The sequence below is a fragment of the Halyomorpha halys genome, unplaced genomic scaffold (genome assembly GCF_000696795.3).
Source record: "Halyomorpha halys isolate HHAL.00 unplaced genomic scaffold, Hhal_1.1 Scaffold131.1, whole genome shotgun sequence".
In the NCBI taxonomy this organism is placed as follows: domain Eukaryota; kingdom Metazoa; phylum Arthropoda; class Insecta; order Hemiptera; family Pentatomidae; genus Halyomorpha; species Halyomorpha halys.
The window spans coordinates 453047-469212 of NW_027116732.1; the positions used below are offsets into that span (position 1 = coordinate 453047).

General features: G+C 31.5%; 2 protein-coding genes across 2 annotated transcripts in view; both read left to right on the plus strand.

The window, feature by feature from the left end:
- The window catches only part of LOC106678246 (uncharacterized), an 8780-nt gene extending 4531 nt beyond the window's left edge, over nt 1-4249 (plus strand). The window contains exons 2-3 of the mRNA XM_014416660.2: nt 3012-3731; nt 3803-4249. Coding sequence (XP_014272146.2) covers nt 3012-3731; nt 3803-4113 — 1031 coding nt within the window. The 3' untranslated portion in view covers nt 4114-4249. The remainder of the gene's footprint in view (nt 1-3011; nt 3732-3802) is intronic.
- An 11621-nt stretch (nt 4250-15870) lies between these two features.
- The window catches only part of LOC106678262 (peritrophin-48), a 3989-nt gene continuing 3693 nt past the window's right edge, over nt 15871-16166 (plus strand). Inside the window, exon 1 of the mRNA XM_014416681.3 lies at nt 15871-16028. Coding sequence (XP_014272167.1) covers nt 15992-16028 — 37 coding nt within the window. The 5' untranslated portion in view covers nt 15871-15991. The remainder of the gene's footprint in view (nt 16029-16166) is intronic.

Genomic DNA, 16166 nt, shown 5'->3' on the forward strand with positions numbered 1-16166 from the left:
TGCGAACGGCGGTCTTTGAAGTATCACCCCTCCAGTAATTTGAAAAGACACATAATTAAAAATTTCAAAAATGGATAACTACTAAAATCTGTGAATATGAAAATAAAGTTTTCTTTTCTTTATAAATTTTTTTCCTTTTTTTTTTTTCTCGAAGATTTATGTTACATATAAAAGTTTAAGGACGTTATGTAAATTACTCAAAACAATTAATATCTTTGGCGTTCCATTATAGAGAAAAACATGTTTCTAGGCTATTGGACAGTCGATTTTATATAGTTTGGTACATAGAATAAAACCTTAAAAAATAATTTTAAAAAACTTACAAAATATATTAATCCTTTAATAAATTTTTCTCTTGGGGCTCTCCAAAATTAACAACAACACTAAAAAAACTTCATAGAACATCATTTAAAGAAGAGTCAATTTTTCAAAATATAAGCCCTAATATAGCCATTTACGTACAATAGTTCTCGAGATATAGTTTTTTAAAAAGCAACATTTCATAAATAAATCAGTTGTTAAATTATTTTGAGAAATTTATATAGCAAAAACCATCCGACGTACAAATGTCTATTAACACTCAAGCTAGTTTAATGTACTATAAAGTAGTTTATTACGTTTATCTTTGTAGGAGTAGGATTGTTCAAGATATTGGACAAAATGTTGATTTCTAGCTGTTTGGATAAAAATTTTGAATTATGAAAAATATATCTCAGTAACTATGTGACGTTCAGATGTCTTCCAGCACTCAAATCAAAGTTAGTTTAATAAACTTCAGAGTAGTTTATAACGTTAACATAGGAGTAGTAGTTTTCACGATATTTAACAAAATAAATTCCCAAAATATTAATTTCTAGTCGTTCTGACAGAATTTTATGATTTATAAAAAACATTATCTAAGGAATTATTAGATGTACAGATGTCTGCCAGCATCATATTAAAGTTAGTTTAATGTGTTATAAAGTAATTGTTTTTTTATTTTTTAAGGCCAGCGAAGGTAATGTTTACCTGGTTATCTACAGGTGACTTGACCAACCTATTCTAATTATGGTGGGGAGTCAAGTTTTTCATTTTTTGGGATCGCCACTTGATGAAAAAAGTCAACACCCCAGGCCGGATTCGAAACGGTGCCGCCCACAGATCTCAGAACGATACACTTGCGCCTAACCCCTAAGTGAGGCCCCAACGGGCGACCCTAAAGCAGTTTATTACTCGTATCTTCGATGGGGTTGTAGGTTTTATGATATTCGAATATCAATATACATTTTACACATGAATATTTTTACAAATCAATTTATTTCAGCAAAAATCCTGAAAACTGCATTTTTTTTAATGTTGCAAATTATAAAGCTATATAAGAAGATAGAGATCTATTGAACGTAAATATTTCTATTTTGGCAGCATATTTCAGCAAATTTACACTATATTAAATAATAGTTTATCAGATTTTCTTGTGTTCTTGATAATTTTAAAGATAAGGAGCTCCGAAAGAAAACTTATTTTTTAAACTGTTTGAAACAGCCAGCATTTATTATTATGTTCTCCCTACCTATACAATTTTAATCCCCCTACTCATCAATTTTAATTAGTAATTATACATGGTTTTCATTAAAGTAATAAAAAATTGGGGTGAAATTTTTTCTCCTGTTGAACTCTTGTACTAGATGGTTTAAGGAATACTCTAATTTACTGCTTGTTATATTTTTAAACTTGTTTTGGCGATTCAATATTTTGAAGTGGAATATTCATACCGACGTGTTCGGGAGTATGAAGGGATTTGAAGATTTGAAGATTTGAAGATTTGAAGATTTGAAGAAGGAGAGTAGGATGTTAGAGGAGATTTACAATACCGGCAGTGCCGGTCAGAACTAGCTAGCTCCTGCTCCCTTATAACTTCCTATTACAATATAAAATTTTCAAGCTAGAATTGACTTTAAAAATGACTGTTCTATTCTAATTATTATTATTATTTAGAAATTTTCCTTATTCTTGGTTTCCATCGGAAGTAGCACCCGAACCTAGGTCAAGGGTGAGGCTAGAACAAATTAATCTTTAAATTTTATTGAATTTTCTAACTATACTCGAAGTCCCGAGCAACACAAGAGCCCAAGAGGGGAAAAAAGGCCCCCTCACCCCACCCCAATCTCAATCCCACCCCAACTTTTTATTACTTTAATGAAAACTACGTACAATTACTATTCAAAACTGATGAGTCTGCCAAGTATAGGTAGGGGGAATAAAAAATGGCGGCTGTTTCAAAGCGATAAAAAAAACTAATTCTCCATTCGGAGCTCTATATCTTAAAAAGTAGGAACAACACAAGAAAACCTAAGAGAATGTCATGTAAAGAAGAGTAAATTTGCTAAAATATGAGTCCTAATAGGGTTATTTACGTTAAATAGTTTTCGAGATATAGCTTTTTAAAAAGCAACTTTTCATAAAAATGTTGTATGGGACGTACTAAAATATCAGTAGTTAATGAATTTATTTTGAAAAATTTATATCTCAAAAACCATTTGACGTACAGATTTCTATTAGAACTCAAATTAAAACTAGTTTAATGAGTTATAAAGTAGTTTATGTTGTTTATCTTCGTAGGAGTAATAGTTTACATGAAATTTGCTAAAATAAATTGATATATAGTTGTTCGGACAAATTTTCATTTGCCAAATTTATATTCATATGTAAATATAATAAAAACTACTTCTCCTATGAAGATAAGTGTCATAAACGTTCACAGCAAGCCGATTTATAACTAAAGCAATAAAAAACAGATTTATTAAAATAAATTAGATGTGATTTAGAGCTTTCAACAGTTCTCAAAAACTTGTGATTTATTACTTGTTGAAAATATAGTTTAGTAATTTTATTGCTACTATATTTTATAGTTTATTTATTGTTAATTCTTGTTTCGGTTTGATTGGGCACATTAAATGTTAAATAATTAGTTGTAGAAATAGAGATATCGAAGGCGAACTACTTTCTTCTTACAAAAACTCTTTCTTTTCCAGGTGCCTGCGCTGTAGCGTCAGCCTGCCAAGATGGAAGTCTGGACTTGGTCAAAGGAACAAGATGTCGCCGATATGCGCAATGTGTCAACGGATCCTGGCACCTAAAGGAATGTAAATTTGGACAACTTTTCGATTCAAACAAGCTGAGGTGCGCATCCATAACAGAAGTGGGGAGGTGCAATGATGTTGCTAGGTGCTCAGAAGACAGAACTTACTCCCATCCGGGGAGCACCAACCTTTATTTCCGGTGTACCAATGGGAGGATCTCCGTACAGGTTTGCGGAACCGGAGAGATCTTCGATCCTCATCTTCAATATTGTCGGTTCAATGATGTTTTCCAACATTCAGCATTGAAAAGAGCTAAGAGAAATGCCGATGAAGCTTGCGAGGAAGGCAGCAAACAAAGAAGTGGGAAATCATGCAGGGGTTATGTAGAATGCATCAATGGGGAAGAAGTGAAAAAGTCCTGTCCGGACTGTATGAACTTCGACGACAAGACTCTAAGTTGTAGTTACGCTTTTAAAACACCCTGTGAGGAACCCACAACTACACCAGAACCCACTGATCCACCAACACTACCGCCTGTAACTACACCTGAACCCACTGACCCACCAACACCACCTCCTGTAACTACACCTGAACCCACTGACCCACCAACACCACCTCCTGTAACTACACCTGAACCCACTGATCCACCAACACCACCGCCTGTAACTACACCTGAACCCACTGACCCACCAACACCACCGCCTGTAACTACACCTGAACCCACTGACCGCCTGTAACTACACCTGAACCCACTGACCCACCAACACCACCGCCTGTAACTACACCTGAACCCACTGATCCACCAACACTACCCCCTGTAACTACACCTGAACCCACTGATCCTCCAACAACTACACCAGAACCCACTTCCACTGTTGCCCCTTGCAAGGAAGGAGAAAAGATTGGGCTAGTTGATCCCGATTGCAAAGCATATAAAGTTTGTAAAAAAGGCGTATGGGTTAATGATTCCTGCTTCGGTTGGTACCGAAAATTTGATGCAGTCAAGAAAGAATGTGTATATACTTTATGGAACAAAGTCGTCTGCGCGACTTAAATGACAATAATAATTAATTATAACAAAAATATTTATTATTTGGATCTTAATTACTTACTTGTTCTAATAGCATTTTTTTTTCAAAAATTTTTGTAAATATTATTCCATCAACTTACAATAAAGCTTAAGAACATAATTTTGTAATAACCATTTTGTAGAGAATGACAACAGTTTTAAATTTTTTTGATTACATACATACACTAAATATTAATACATTAAAAAATTATAAGATATTATTTTAAAGGAAAACAAATATGACTAAAGTATAAATCAAATATATTTATAAATTATGGTTTGTTTGTTTGTTTTTGTTTAGTGGCACCAAACTTCATTGGTCATCAACGCCATTTATATTTTATTTAATTTGGCTTATATTCGTTTAATTTATTTTTATTTTTTAATTTGATTATTTATTATTACTTTTTTTCCGTTCAATATTATATTTTTGTCAGTAAAAGTTGTGATTTTAGAAACTGAAACACTAATTTTATTGCTTTATCATCGTCTCCAATGGTTTTTGAAATATCTGGATTTAGTCCTAAGCTATTGAGGTGTGGTGTAAAATATGGGCATTCTTGGAAAATATGGCTTATTGTCAGATTGTTGTTGCAATACTGGCAGTTCGTTTACAGGCGTTTCTTTTGATATAAGATAAGAGTGGGTGAGCCTCGTGTGATCTATTCTCAGCCTGGCCATTACGACCTCCTCTCTCCAGCATTTGCGACTGGAGGTACCCCAGGGCTTGAGATACTTTTTAATTTACTCCTTGGGCTTTCGTTCCACAAAGATTGCCATTTGCCTTTGACTTCCTTTCCAAGAGGTTTGCTCATTTATGATGGAGTTAAAATTGCTTTACCCTGTCCCGGAAGCGCGAGTGCTTCTCTTGCATTCCCGGCTAGTTCATTCCCTGCGATTCCTCCTGGTAAATAAATTTTAATAAATTATGGTTTTGTTAAGGTACTATACATACATTTTCCTTTATATTTGCATTTAAACTCAATAGGATGAATCAGGACAGGATACAAAATAAAGTATAGTTAGAAGATAACATGGAAGAAGCCCACTGGTTCAATACCTTTAGTTTCAAGTGTGTGTTCAATACCAACACTGAATTGGTTCAATAACTTTAGAGATATTCACTTCCTTATGTAAAGAACGTAACATAAGTTCAAAAGAAAACGTTTTGGGTGTTTTTTCCTAATGGCTCTCAAACCATCCAACTATCTAAATAGAGTCTACATGGGTTAGTAAAGAAATCCAATTATTGTATTCAAGTAATGTCTTTTACAATGAAAAAAACTACAGGTTCCTCGTATTCATTAAATAATTTATTGAATTAAACATTAGATTAATTTTCCTATAAATGGAAAAAAAAACAATTACCTAAGCTGGACGATTATTAGCTAAAATACAACCATACTGAACTTTTATGCGGTTTTTTGAAAGAATTTCTTAAGTACTTGGTCAGAGTCCCATGGGAACCTACATTTTATGAATTATTTTTTTATAATAAAACTAAAACTATACATCCACCGAAATATTCAAGATGTTAAATAAAAATTGGTTATCTTTATATATAGCAATACGTATTAAAATACGGAGGATATTCAAGATGTTAAATAAAAATTGGTTATCTTTATATATAGCAATACGTATTAAAATACGGAGGATATTCAAGATGTTAAATAAGAATATAATCAAGAAATATAATTAAGAAATATCAAAAATAATAATATTATTAAATTGCCAAATAATAACTTTGTTGAATCAATATTAGCAATGGATGTCAAATTAAAACACAAAATTGCACAAAAAAGTTGAAGTAACTTATGACCACATATAAGTCATCCACGGTGAACTATCTCTCTTGACTATATACAGGAACTATATAGGAATATATAGGAACTATGTGACATATAGATGTCTATTAGCACAAAAATTAAAGCAAGTTTAACGTACTATAAAGTAGTTTATGACCTTTACCTTCGTAGGAATAGTAGTTTTCATGATATTTCCTAAAATAAATTGATTTATAGTTGTCGATTAAATTAAGTTTGAGTTTTGATAAACTTTATTTCAGAAACCATTTAACGTAAAGATTTCTGCCAGCACTCAAATTAAAGCTAATTAAACTTCCTATAAAATAGTTAATAATGTTTGTCTTTGTAGGAGTAGTAGTTTTTATGATATTTGACAAAATAAACTCACAAAATGTTAATTTCTAGTTGTTCATATATAAATGTTGAAATTTTGAAAAAATATATCTCTATATCCATAAGACCCACATATGTCTGCGGGTACTCAAAATAAAGAAAATTTAACTTACGATAAATTAGTTCATGATACTTAACTTCGCAGGGAAAGTATTTTTCATGATATTCGCATATTAATATAAATTTGGCAAAAGAAAATTTGTCCTAACAACTATAAATTAATTTATTTGATCAAATATCATAAAACCTACTACTTCATAGCACATTTAACTGGCTTTAATCTGAGTGCTAATAGACATCTGTACGTCAAATGGTTTATGAGATATAGATTTTTCAATATAAATTCGCTAACTACTGATCTTTCAGTACGTCCTGTACACCATTTTTATGAAATATTGCTTTTTAATAAGCTATATCTCGAGAACTATTGAGCGTAAATAGCTCTTTTAGGGCTAATATTTCAGCAAATTTACTCTTCTTTAAATAATGTTCTTTTAGATTTCCTAGTGTTGTTGGTAGTTTTAAAAATACAGAGCTCCGAATAAAAAATTAATTATTTTTAAGGTTTTGAAACAGCCGCCATTTTTTATTCCCCCTACCTATACTTGGCAGACTCATGAATTTTGACTAGTAATTATACATAGTTTTTATTAAAAATTGAGGTGAAATAACTGACTTTTTTTTCCTCTATGGCTCTTGCACTAGGAGTAACCTCTCTCCTGGTCATGAACGAGAGTGCGAGTTTACACATAACCTATTATTAATTTTTTTAAAAATATAATTTCATATATAATTAACAACTATTCCTATTTTTACGCATTTAAAATATAATATCTACTTTGTTAAAATAAATCTAACATGTTTAGAAATAGGAGAATGTTCTTAAACTTCATTGTTTGCATTGTTTCTAAGGTTAGCCTGATAATACTGATAACCAATAAACTACCTCTATGATCCATCCGCATCCTACCGTATCAGCCGTAGGAAGAAAGTTGCTCTAACCCGCTTGAGAATACTCTCCTCACGCACTCTCAACTGATCAGAAAACTGCTACCTCCAATATGCAAATATTCTCAGTCCATACTTACGATTAGACATATTTCTGAAGAATGTACTCACTATTTGCCAACAATAAACAGGATAGGACTGACCCCAAATTTATCAGAAGCTCTCACAGATGAGGAAGCTAAAATTGTATTAGTATTTGAATTTTTAAAAGCACATCGCCTTCTTTATAAATTATAACTCCTCTTCGATTTTTATTTTTATTTTTATCATTTTTTCTTTCTTTTTTATTTATTTCTTTTTTACTTTTATCATGCCATAGGCGTTGATGAAAACCCTCTGGTTGTTTTACGCCTTTAAGCAACAATCAACAACTACCTCTATGCTTATATTTACTACCTCTATTTATTAACAGATGAAATTTCTGTTTAGTTCTGTGGTTACATCTATGAAATTCCTTCATTCCAAAATTAATGTTATGTAAAATAATATAAACTAGATGGTTTCCTATGTATTTTTCATTAATTTATAATATATGTGTAATGGGCACTTTAAATTATTTGTATATTTTTTAAAATTGACAACATGTTTTATGTTTTTTATCAATTATTTCCTTACTTATGGTTGATTTACTGTTTCTAATATTTATTGAGTTTTTTATGATCAATACTTTGATTTAGTGTTTTGCTTTTTTGGGCCAATGCTGTTGTGTTTATATTTTTAACATTTATACAATTATAAATATGTTGCTTGATTATAGTTTTAAAAAAAATTAAACTATTTCTTGTTTTATTTACAAATTATAAATTACACAATTATACAAATTGTATGAAGCATCTCTTCACTTTTGGTTGGCTGGTTGGGTTGGAGTGGACTGTAATATGTGATATAGAATGTGAAAAATAACATATGATTAAATGAAAATAAAATTTTATTATCTAAGTTACAAGTATAGGGGGTGGCTGAAAGAATACATTTATGGTTAGATTTTTAATTAATTTAGAATAACTGGGCTATGGAAAACTGTAGATATAATGAGGTAGTTGATAATGGTGTGATGTTAATTGTTGAATTAGGTGGAATTACTCCATGATTCCTTCCTCCCTCTCCTCTGCTTCCGGGAACAACTCCAGGAATTCTACTCACTCATGGTAGATTTTCCTGATGAGTAAAACAAAGAAGAATTGCTGCTTCTGGCAAAGGACAAGATGGCTCTCTAGTGCAGGTTTCTTCTCTTGCCACCGAGAGCGCTGGAGAAGGCAAGCTTTTGTTGCTGGCCACATGGGCGCTGGTAGTGCCTTTCTGATGGGAGCCCCTCCAATTCAATTCAGACGGAGCCAGTATTGCCTACATTATGGCAGCCCTTCCAATTCAACCTTTCAGATGCCGTAGGTTGCCCGTAATAATAATAAAAAAAAAAATGCTCAAAAACTATTATTATGTAAATATAACAGAATAAATAACCAAGTTACTTTTTTCCCATCGTTACCTTTTTAATAATAGGTTACATGAAAATTAGGAGTAATATAACTTTTTATTCTGTTCATCGCCTTCGCAGGCACTACAACCCGGTACTAGACTTTGCCGCATTAAGACATCACCTGCACCCCTCTCTATCTTGTGGAAGTCCTTTCTTTCTCTTGTTTACATGAGGGCCTGCTCGCGCCTTATTGTAGAAACCCTGATTGTGTTCTGTAATGTTCCTTAATTAGTGGAAATAAAGGGATTGTACTGCTTATGACTGAACACATGTATATTGTTCCAGACCATAATTAAATCTCTGTAGGTGTAAATGGATTGATAGGTTAGTAAAAATGATCATTATTTAGTAATACAAAATATGAACAGAGCCTTGGTGGTCCCATATATTAAGATATTATCATTGTTTATCTAGTAACATCTTCGCCACTGTTCTATATCGCTTCCATTGTCCAGGTTGAGCAGTGGTGTCAGTGGGCGAAAATTTTGAAGACAGAAGACAGTAGTGGATTTCGCCTGGTGTCTATGAAAAACGCTTTTCTCAAATCAAAGGCAGGCCAGCTTGTCCTCCGATCAGCCCTGGGCCTTTTTCATAATAAAGTACAACCAAATACTATTAGTGTTGTCGCTTTAACTTAACAGAATTATACCAACTTGTACTTCAGTTCTTTTTAACTCCTGTAATATTACCAATAGTCTTCCCTATTGTGAAAAAATAAATATTAATTTTTTTTTATATATATGTATATATATTTGACCGTAAAAATTGATATATAAGAAGACGGTTGGGGTTGCGGTCAAAATTGAAACAAAAATAGTTTACAACTATTTTATTTTCCGACGTTTCGCCCCACTTTGCAGGGCTTCATCAGGGCTAAAAAGATACAAAATGATACAATGAAAAGAATAAAAACAAGTAACAAAGGCAAGAGTAAAAGTTTCATATAAAAATACGTAAAATATAAAGCTAAAAAAGTACAGGTGATGCATATAAAACAAAAACATTACGGAAAAAAAAACTATACAGAGATAAAATAAACGTCATGAAAGAATAATAGAAATAAAAATAAATAAATAAATAATAATAATGATATAAAATGACAATAAATGAGCAAAGAGCAAGATAGGAGAACATACCTTATTTATATTTCCGTATTGTTTTTGTTTTATATACATCTCCTGTACTTTTTTAGCTTTATATTTTACGTATTTTTATATAAAACTTTTACTCTTGCCTTTGTTACTTGTTTTTATTCTTTTCATTGTATCTTATCTTTGTATTTTTATTCCTATCATTGTATCATTTTAGCCCTTATGAAGCCCTGCAAAGTGGGGCGAAACGTCGGAAAATAAATAGTTGTAAACTGTTTTTGTTTCTCTTTTGACCGCAACCCCGACCATCTTCTTATATATATTAATTTTTTTTGTTTTATATTTTAATGGCATTGGAATTTTCCATATTCCGGTTATTTTCACCATGGTTGGGGATCGAACTTTTTTTGTGAGACCGCCACTCAATGAAAATGACAATCCCCCAGACGGGATTCAAACCGGCACCGCCAATAGCCCTCAGAATGGTAAGACTGTGCCCAACCACTGAGCTACAATGTTAGTATTATTATCACCTTATTTCTATACTATTGTATATAGACAAATACTATTAGCTTTCATTATGAACCAGAGCCCTGGAAGTAGGGACGAGTCAGGCAGCTTGCATGCCGCCATGTATAATATTAGGTGGAATCGCAGTCGCCGAGTCTTCTAGTGTACCTAGCGATGGGGGCATCAAAGTATGAGACTCCTCACCCCAACTTTATGCAGGACCAAAAAGGAAACGAAAAAAAATCGGATTATTTAAATCCGACAACTCCCTTCCTGCTCATATGTATCTAAAAGTGGATCACCACGAATCGGAGGCTCGTACAAATGCTCGGCAAACAAAGGGCGGGCCATCCACATGTCAGTGTTATTCAGAGAGGCAAGCATGGCGGACGTACTAGTGGTTTCAGCTATTGCACTGGAATTGTATTATTTTTGTTACAAAAAAAGAAAATGAAAGGAAATTAAATATAAATAAATAAGATTAAATATAAAACTTATTATAAAAAGTACCAACAAACACCTTTAACCTCCTAACAGCTCTCAGTTGCAACTAGACAAAGAACAATGGTGAAGATGCTACACGAGCGCTCTCACGAACCCCTTTGATCTGTGTCCAAAAAACCGACTCTCGACGGAGCTTAGGCCAACACGTACAAGCCACCCATCCACTCGCGTATGTCTGAGTTCGCCATGGCTTGGCCACCATGTAGAGGCCCCTTAAAGGTATCTACAGGTTCCTACCCTATTCCTACCCCATGGTGGGGGTCAAGTTTTCATTTCGTAGGACCGCTACAGAAATAAAAGTCCACATCTCTGGCACCGCTACAGTCACAAGACAATCGTTTAACTCCCTCGGCTACAAACCCTCTTGCTTCCAAATATTTCTGTATATCGGTTTCAATTCAGTTCTCCCTTTCTTTTTTTCCTTCTCTCACCCAAATAATAATTTGTTAATGAGTGTGTCAGCATCCATTATTGCGACATTCCCAACCGACCACAATATCGAAATTCTTTTGTAATCTAGTTAAAATAAGATTTGATGTAATAAAATTGCAATTGATCAATTAGTACTATCTGATATGACGCATGCTCTTCAAGATTTCTGTTATTCACTGCTCGGTTGTTGCTGAACCTGTTAGCAGATAGTCAAATCATTTAATCGAACTTGGTATATAATAAACAGATACATAAAACCGGTGATAATGTAATGTTATGTGGATATGTTAATTGATCTGTTATGTAGAGAGAATCGTCTGTTTTTTTGGTATCTTGGCAACCATAATTTGTATATGTCTGCTGACGTTTCCTTAGGGATGAATTAGCCAATACTTAAAATAGTTAGGGACATCGACTCTTCAGAACGATAAAGCTGGTTTACCGAAGAGTTGTTTCTGAAGGTAATACCTTAAAGTACTTTAGAGGGCACCTTAGAAGAAAGACGACTATGTAATAGTAAAAGATTCCAAGAGGAGAAAAAAGGCAGTTATCTCATCACAATTTGTGATTACTTTAATGAAAACTATGTATAATTAGTAGTCAAAACTGATGAGTCTGCCAAGTATAGGTAGGGGGAATAAAAAATGGCGGCTGTTTCAAAGCGATAAAAAAAACTAATTTTTCATTTGGAGCTCTATATCTCAAAAAGTAGGAACAACACAAGAAAACCTAAGAGAACATCATTTAAAGAAGAACAAGTTTGCTAAAATATAGAGTTATTTACGTTAAATAGTTTTCGAGATATAGCTTTTTAAAAAGCAAAATTTCTTTAAAATGTTGTATTAGACGTACTGAAAGATCAGTAGTTAGTGTATTTATTATGAAAAATTTATATCTCAAAAACGTACAGATGTCTATTAGCACTCAAATTAAAGCTAACTTAATGAGCTATAAATAAATATATATTCATATGTGAATATCATAAAAACTACTACCCCTACGAAGATAAGTGTCATGAACTACTTTATAGTATGTTAGATTTCCTTTATTTTGAATATTGGGAGACATATGTGCGACTTATATATTTAGAGATATATTTTTTCTCAAAAATCCAACATTTTATACGAACAACTAGAAATTAACAGTTTGTGAATTTATTTTGTCAAATATCATAAAAACTGCTACTCCTACAAAGATAAACTATTTTATAGTAAATTTAACTAGTTTTAATTTGAGTGCTGACTGACATCTGTACGTCCAATGGTTTCTGAAATAAAGTTTTTCAAATCTCAAAGTTATGGTAATCAACAACTATAAATCAATTCGTTTTAGGAAATATCATGAAAACTACTATTCTTACGAAGGTAAAGGTCATAAAATACTTTATAGTACGTAAAACTAGTTTTAATTCGAGTGCTAATTGACATCTCTACGTCTCATAGTTCCTGAGATATAGGTTTCTCAAAATAAATTAGCTAACAACCAATCTTTCAGAAGATTTTTAACAAATTTTGCTTTTTAAAAAAGTCGATCTATTGAACGTAAAAAGCTCTTTTAGGGCTAATATTTCAGCAAATTTACTCTTCTTTAAATAATGTTCTCTTAGATTTTCTAGTGTTCTTACTTTATAAGATATAGAGCTCTGAATGAAAAATTTTTTTTTATCGCTTTGAAACAGCCGCCATTTTTTATTCCCCCTACCTATACTTGGCAGACTCATGAATTTTGACTATGAAATATAAATTGTTTTGAGACTAAAATCTATTTATTTAAACAATAATAACCAGTCTCAAGAAAGTGTAAAGGTTATATATCAAATAAAAAATAATGAAAATATTGAAAATTGGAATAGAAAATATACAGAACATTTAAACATTTACCATGAACGGTTATCTTATTTTCCTACATATTAAACCTCTCCATGGATAACAGTGATATTAAATATATAAAATAATTTTTGTTATTAATACTTTATGAAAAGTAAAATATTTTTTGTTCCATGATATTGGCACTAAAATTTTTTGAACCAAAAATATTAATAATAACTCCGTGGTTAAATAAGTTTGAAACCGCTGTATTAGGGATTCACCTTAAGGGGAAACCTTTATGTAGATATTGCAGGGGTGTACTATAAAAGTTTATTCATCAATATTCTACAGATCTAACAAGAATCGTCAATTTTTAAAAAAAAACTTGAAAAATCCAACAGCTTTTATCAAATTTTAGTTCAGAATATATGCAAAAAATTAATTTGATAAAAAAGAATAATCTTTTTATTCTTTTTTATCATGTTAATTTGAAGATGATAAAGATATGGTCTGATATAATATAAATATAAAAGATATAAATTATAAATAAAAATTATAAAAGATATAATATAAAGATGATGTTGCGAACAAAAAGATCAAAAATAGTTAACCACTATTTATTTTCCGACGTTTCGCACCACTTTGTAGGGCTTCATCAGGGGTGTGCAGATACAAAAACAACTAAGAATATTTTGAAATAGTAAGATAATAAGGCATATTATGGTAGGGTTAATATTACGTAAAAATATTAGAAAAAAATTATATACAAATAAAAAGGAAAGAAGCGATAAAATAGTATTAATATAAAATAAACAATGATAAGTATAAAAAATTACGTAAACCATAAGGTAAAAAAAGTACAGGAGGACGCAATGGAACTTAAAAATAGAAAAACAGATATAGGAAAACAAAATTTAACACACTAAACGACGAAAAATTGAGAATTAAGTTAAGATTAAATAAAGGTCTCGAAAGAATAAATAAAAATAAAATAAATTATGATAATAATAATAATAAAAATAATGAATGTTGGTTAACTATTTTGACCGCAAAGTTTCTCCTTCATATTTTAAATTATATGGTAAATTACCTATATATACAATAATATTTTTTTCGTTTTTTTTCCGTAAAATAAAAACTGATCATCTTTTTTTTTTAATATTAATGAATCAGTATGAACATCAAATAAATCAAAGCACATAATATATAAAGCTGCACCTAGAGGATTCATCCACGTTTAATTTGGATTATAAAAACCTCTTTCAAACACATTCCATAACATAGTATCCGATATTTTATTAATAACAAAAGTTCCAATCACAAAATAAAAATTATATACATAAATAACTGACGATACAAAGTTTTTGATTAATACAGCCTTCAAAGTTTTCAGTTTGATGATTGTATTAATCATGAGGAAAAACGAACGATAGTTGTACAAATGTAATTACAACGCAAATAGTAATTAACTGTTATCTATTTCCTTCTCTTAATAGTAGTAAGTTAAATAATGTTTTATATTTTTTTTTATCATAATCTCCGATTTAATTTGCAAAAATATCATGTTTTCGTATAATAATTTCTAGATTTTTAAAACATATTCGTTCGCATGATGAAAATTTGTAATTTTTCAAGCAATAACCAATAACCAAATGAGTAAAATTCGTCTTTTGTATATGAAAAATAAAATTATTTCTTGTTCTTTCAATTCTAAATAAATTAAATTCTAATTTTTACCAAACAGTTTAAATTCCTATAAAGAACTGATTTCAGTTTGATTGCGTCGCATAACGGTGTAAATCATAGTTTGGTTGTTTATTTCGGTTATATTATTGTAATTTTCTGAAGAATTTTTTATCACAATAAAATATGTATTAAATGGAGAACAAAAATGTATGTACAGAAAATTTATCTCATTATACAGCATGTAGAGAAACTGGCCAGAAGTTTAAACCAGTAAAAAGCATTTTACAATATAAGGTCACGAGGGCATCTTCTTTTCAGGCGCCTCGGAGGATTGTCAGGAATGGAAGAGGAAGCAAGATTAGAAAGTAGTGGATTTGGGTGGTCAGGGAATTTATAATGGAAGGAATAATGTCTGGCTCGAGCTAGATCGGTTACATAGGGAACATTAAGGTCTTTATGTATGATTATATTTGTAACAAAGTAAGGAGCATTGAGAATTTTACGGAAGATTTTGGATTGCATGGATTGGTCCACATAGGCCTTATTACAGTCATGTAGTTTAATTTTTAATTAAAATTTAATATATTAAATTAAAAAATGAACTAAATGTGTACCTTCTGAAGGGTCAATGGTGCAGTTCTTCGTAAGGAAGTTATGTTACTTGACAAATAGTTGTGCAAGGAGGCGATTTGGACAGAATAGGTGATCTGGGTTCCAGAACCCAAAGGACCGACTCACAGCTTCAGTGAAACAAAATGATCACCTGCTACGGCCGGATTCGAATCTGTGTCATTCTATTCAGTAGCGCAGTGCCTTACAACTAAGCTTCTCGCTCCCAAAATATTATATATAATTGAAAATAAAACGAATTTGTTTTACGTATATCTAAGGATGAAACATATTTCAACGTTCCATATTTCACACTTGGGCCTGAGCAGCTGAAGATACTCAAGATTACGAGATTGTTGCGTCCAATTTTACAATTATGATAACTAATGGGCTTTAATGAAGGTTATCTTTGATAAAGCACTTTCGATAACTCGAAAAAACAATTCTAGAATACAATTCCTCGAGATAAGATACCTACTACAAATTAATAAAAGGCTTACTTAAGGTGGTAGCTCTGATTGGCAAAGAAACAGCTCTGAGATGAATTGGCTTCTTCACATTGGATTACTACTCTGCGGCAAGTTACTACTTATTTACTTACTACACTTATATACATATATATTGGGTTGCTACATTACACAGCATACTTATCAATCCGTCATCGGACATATATAATCGGATATATACACTTATATACATATATATTTATTTACTG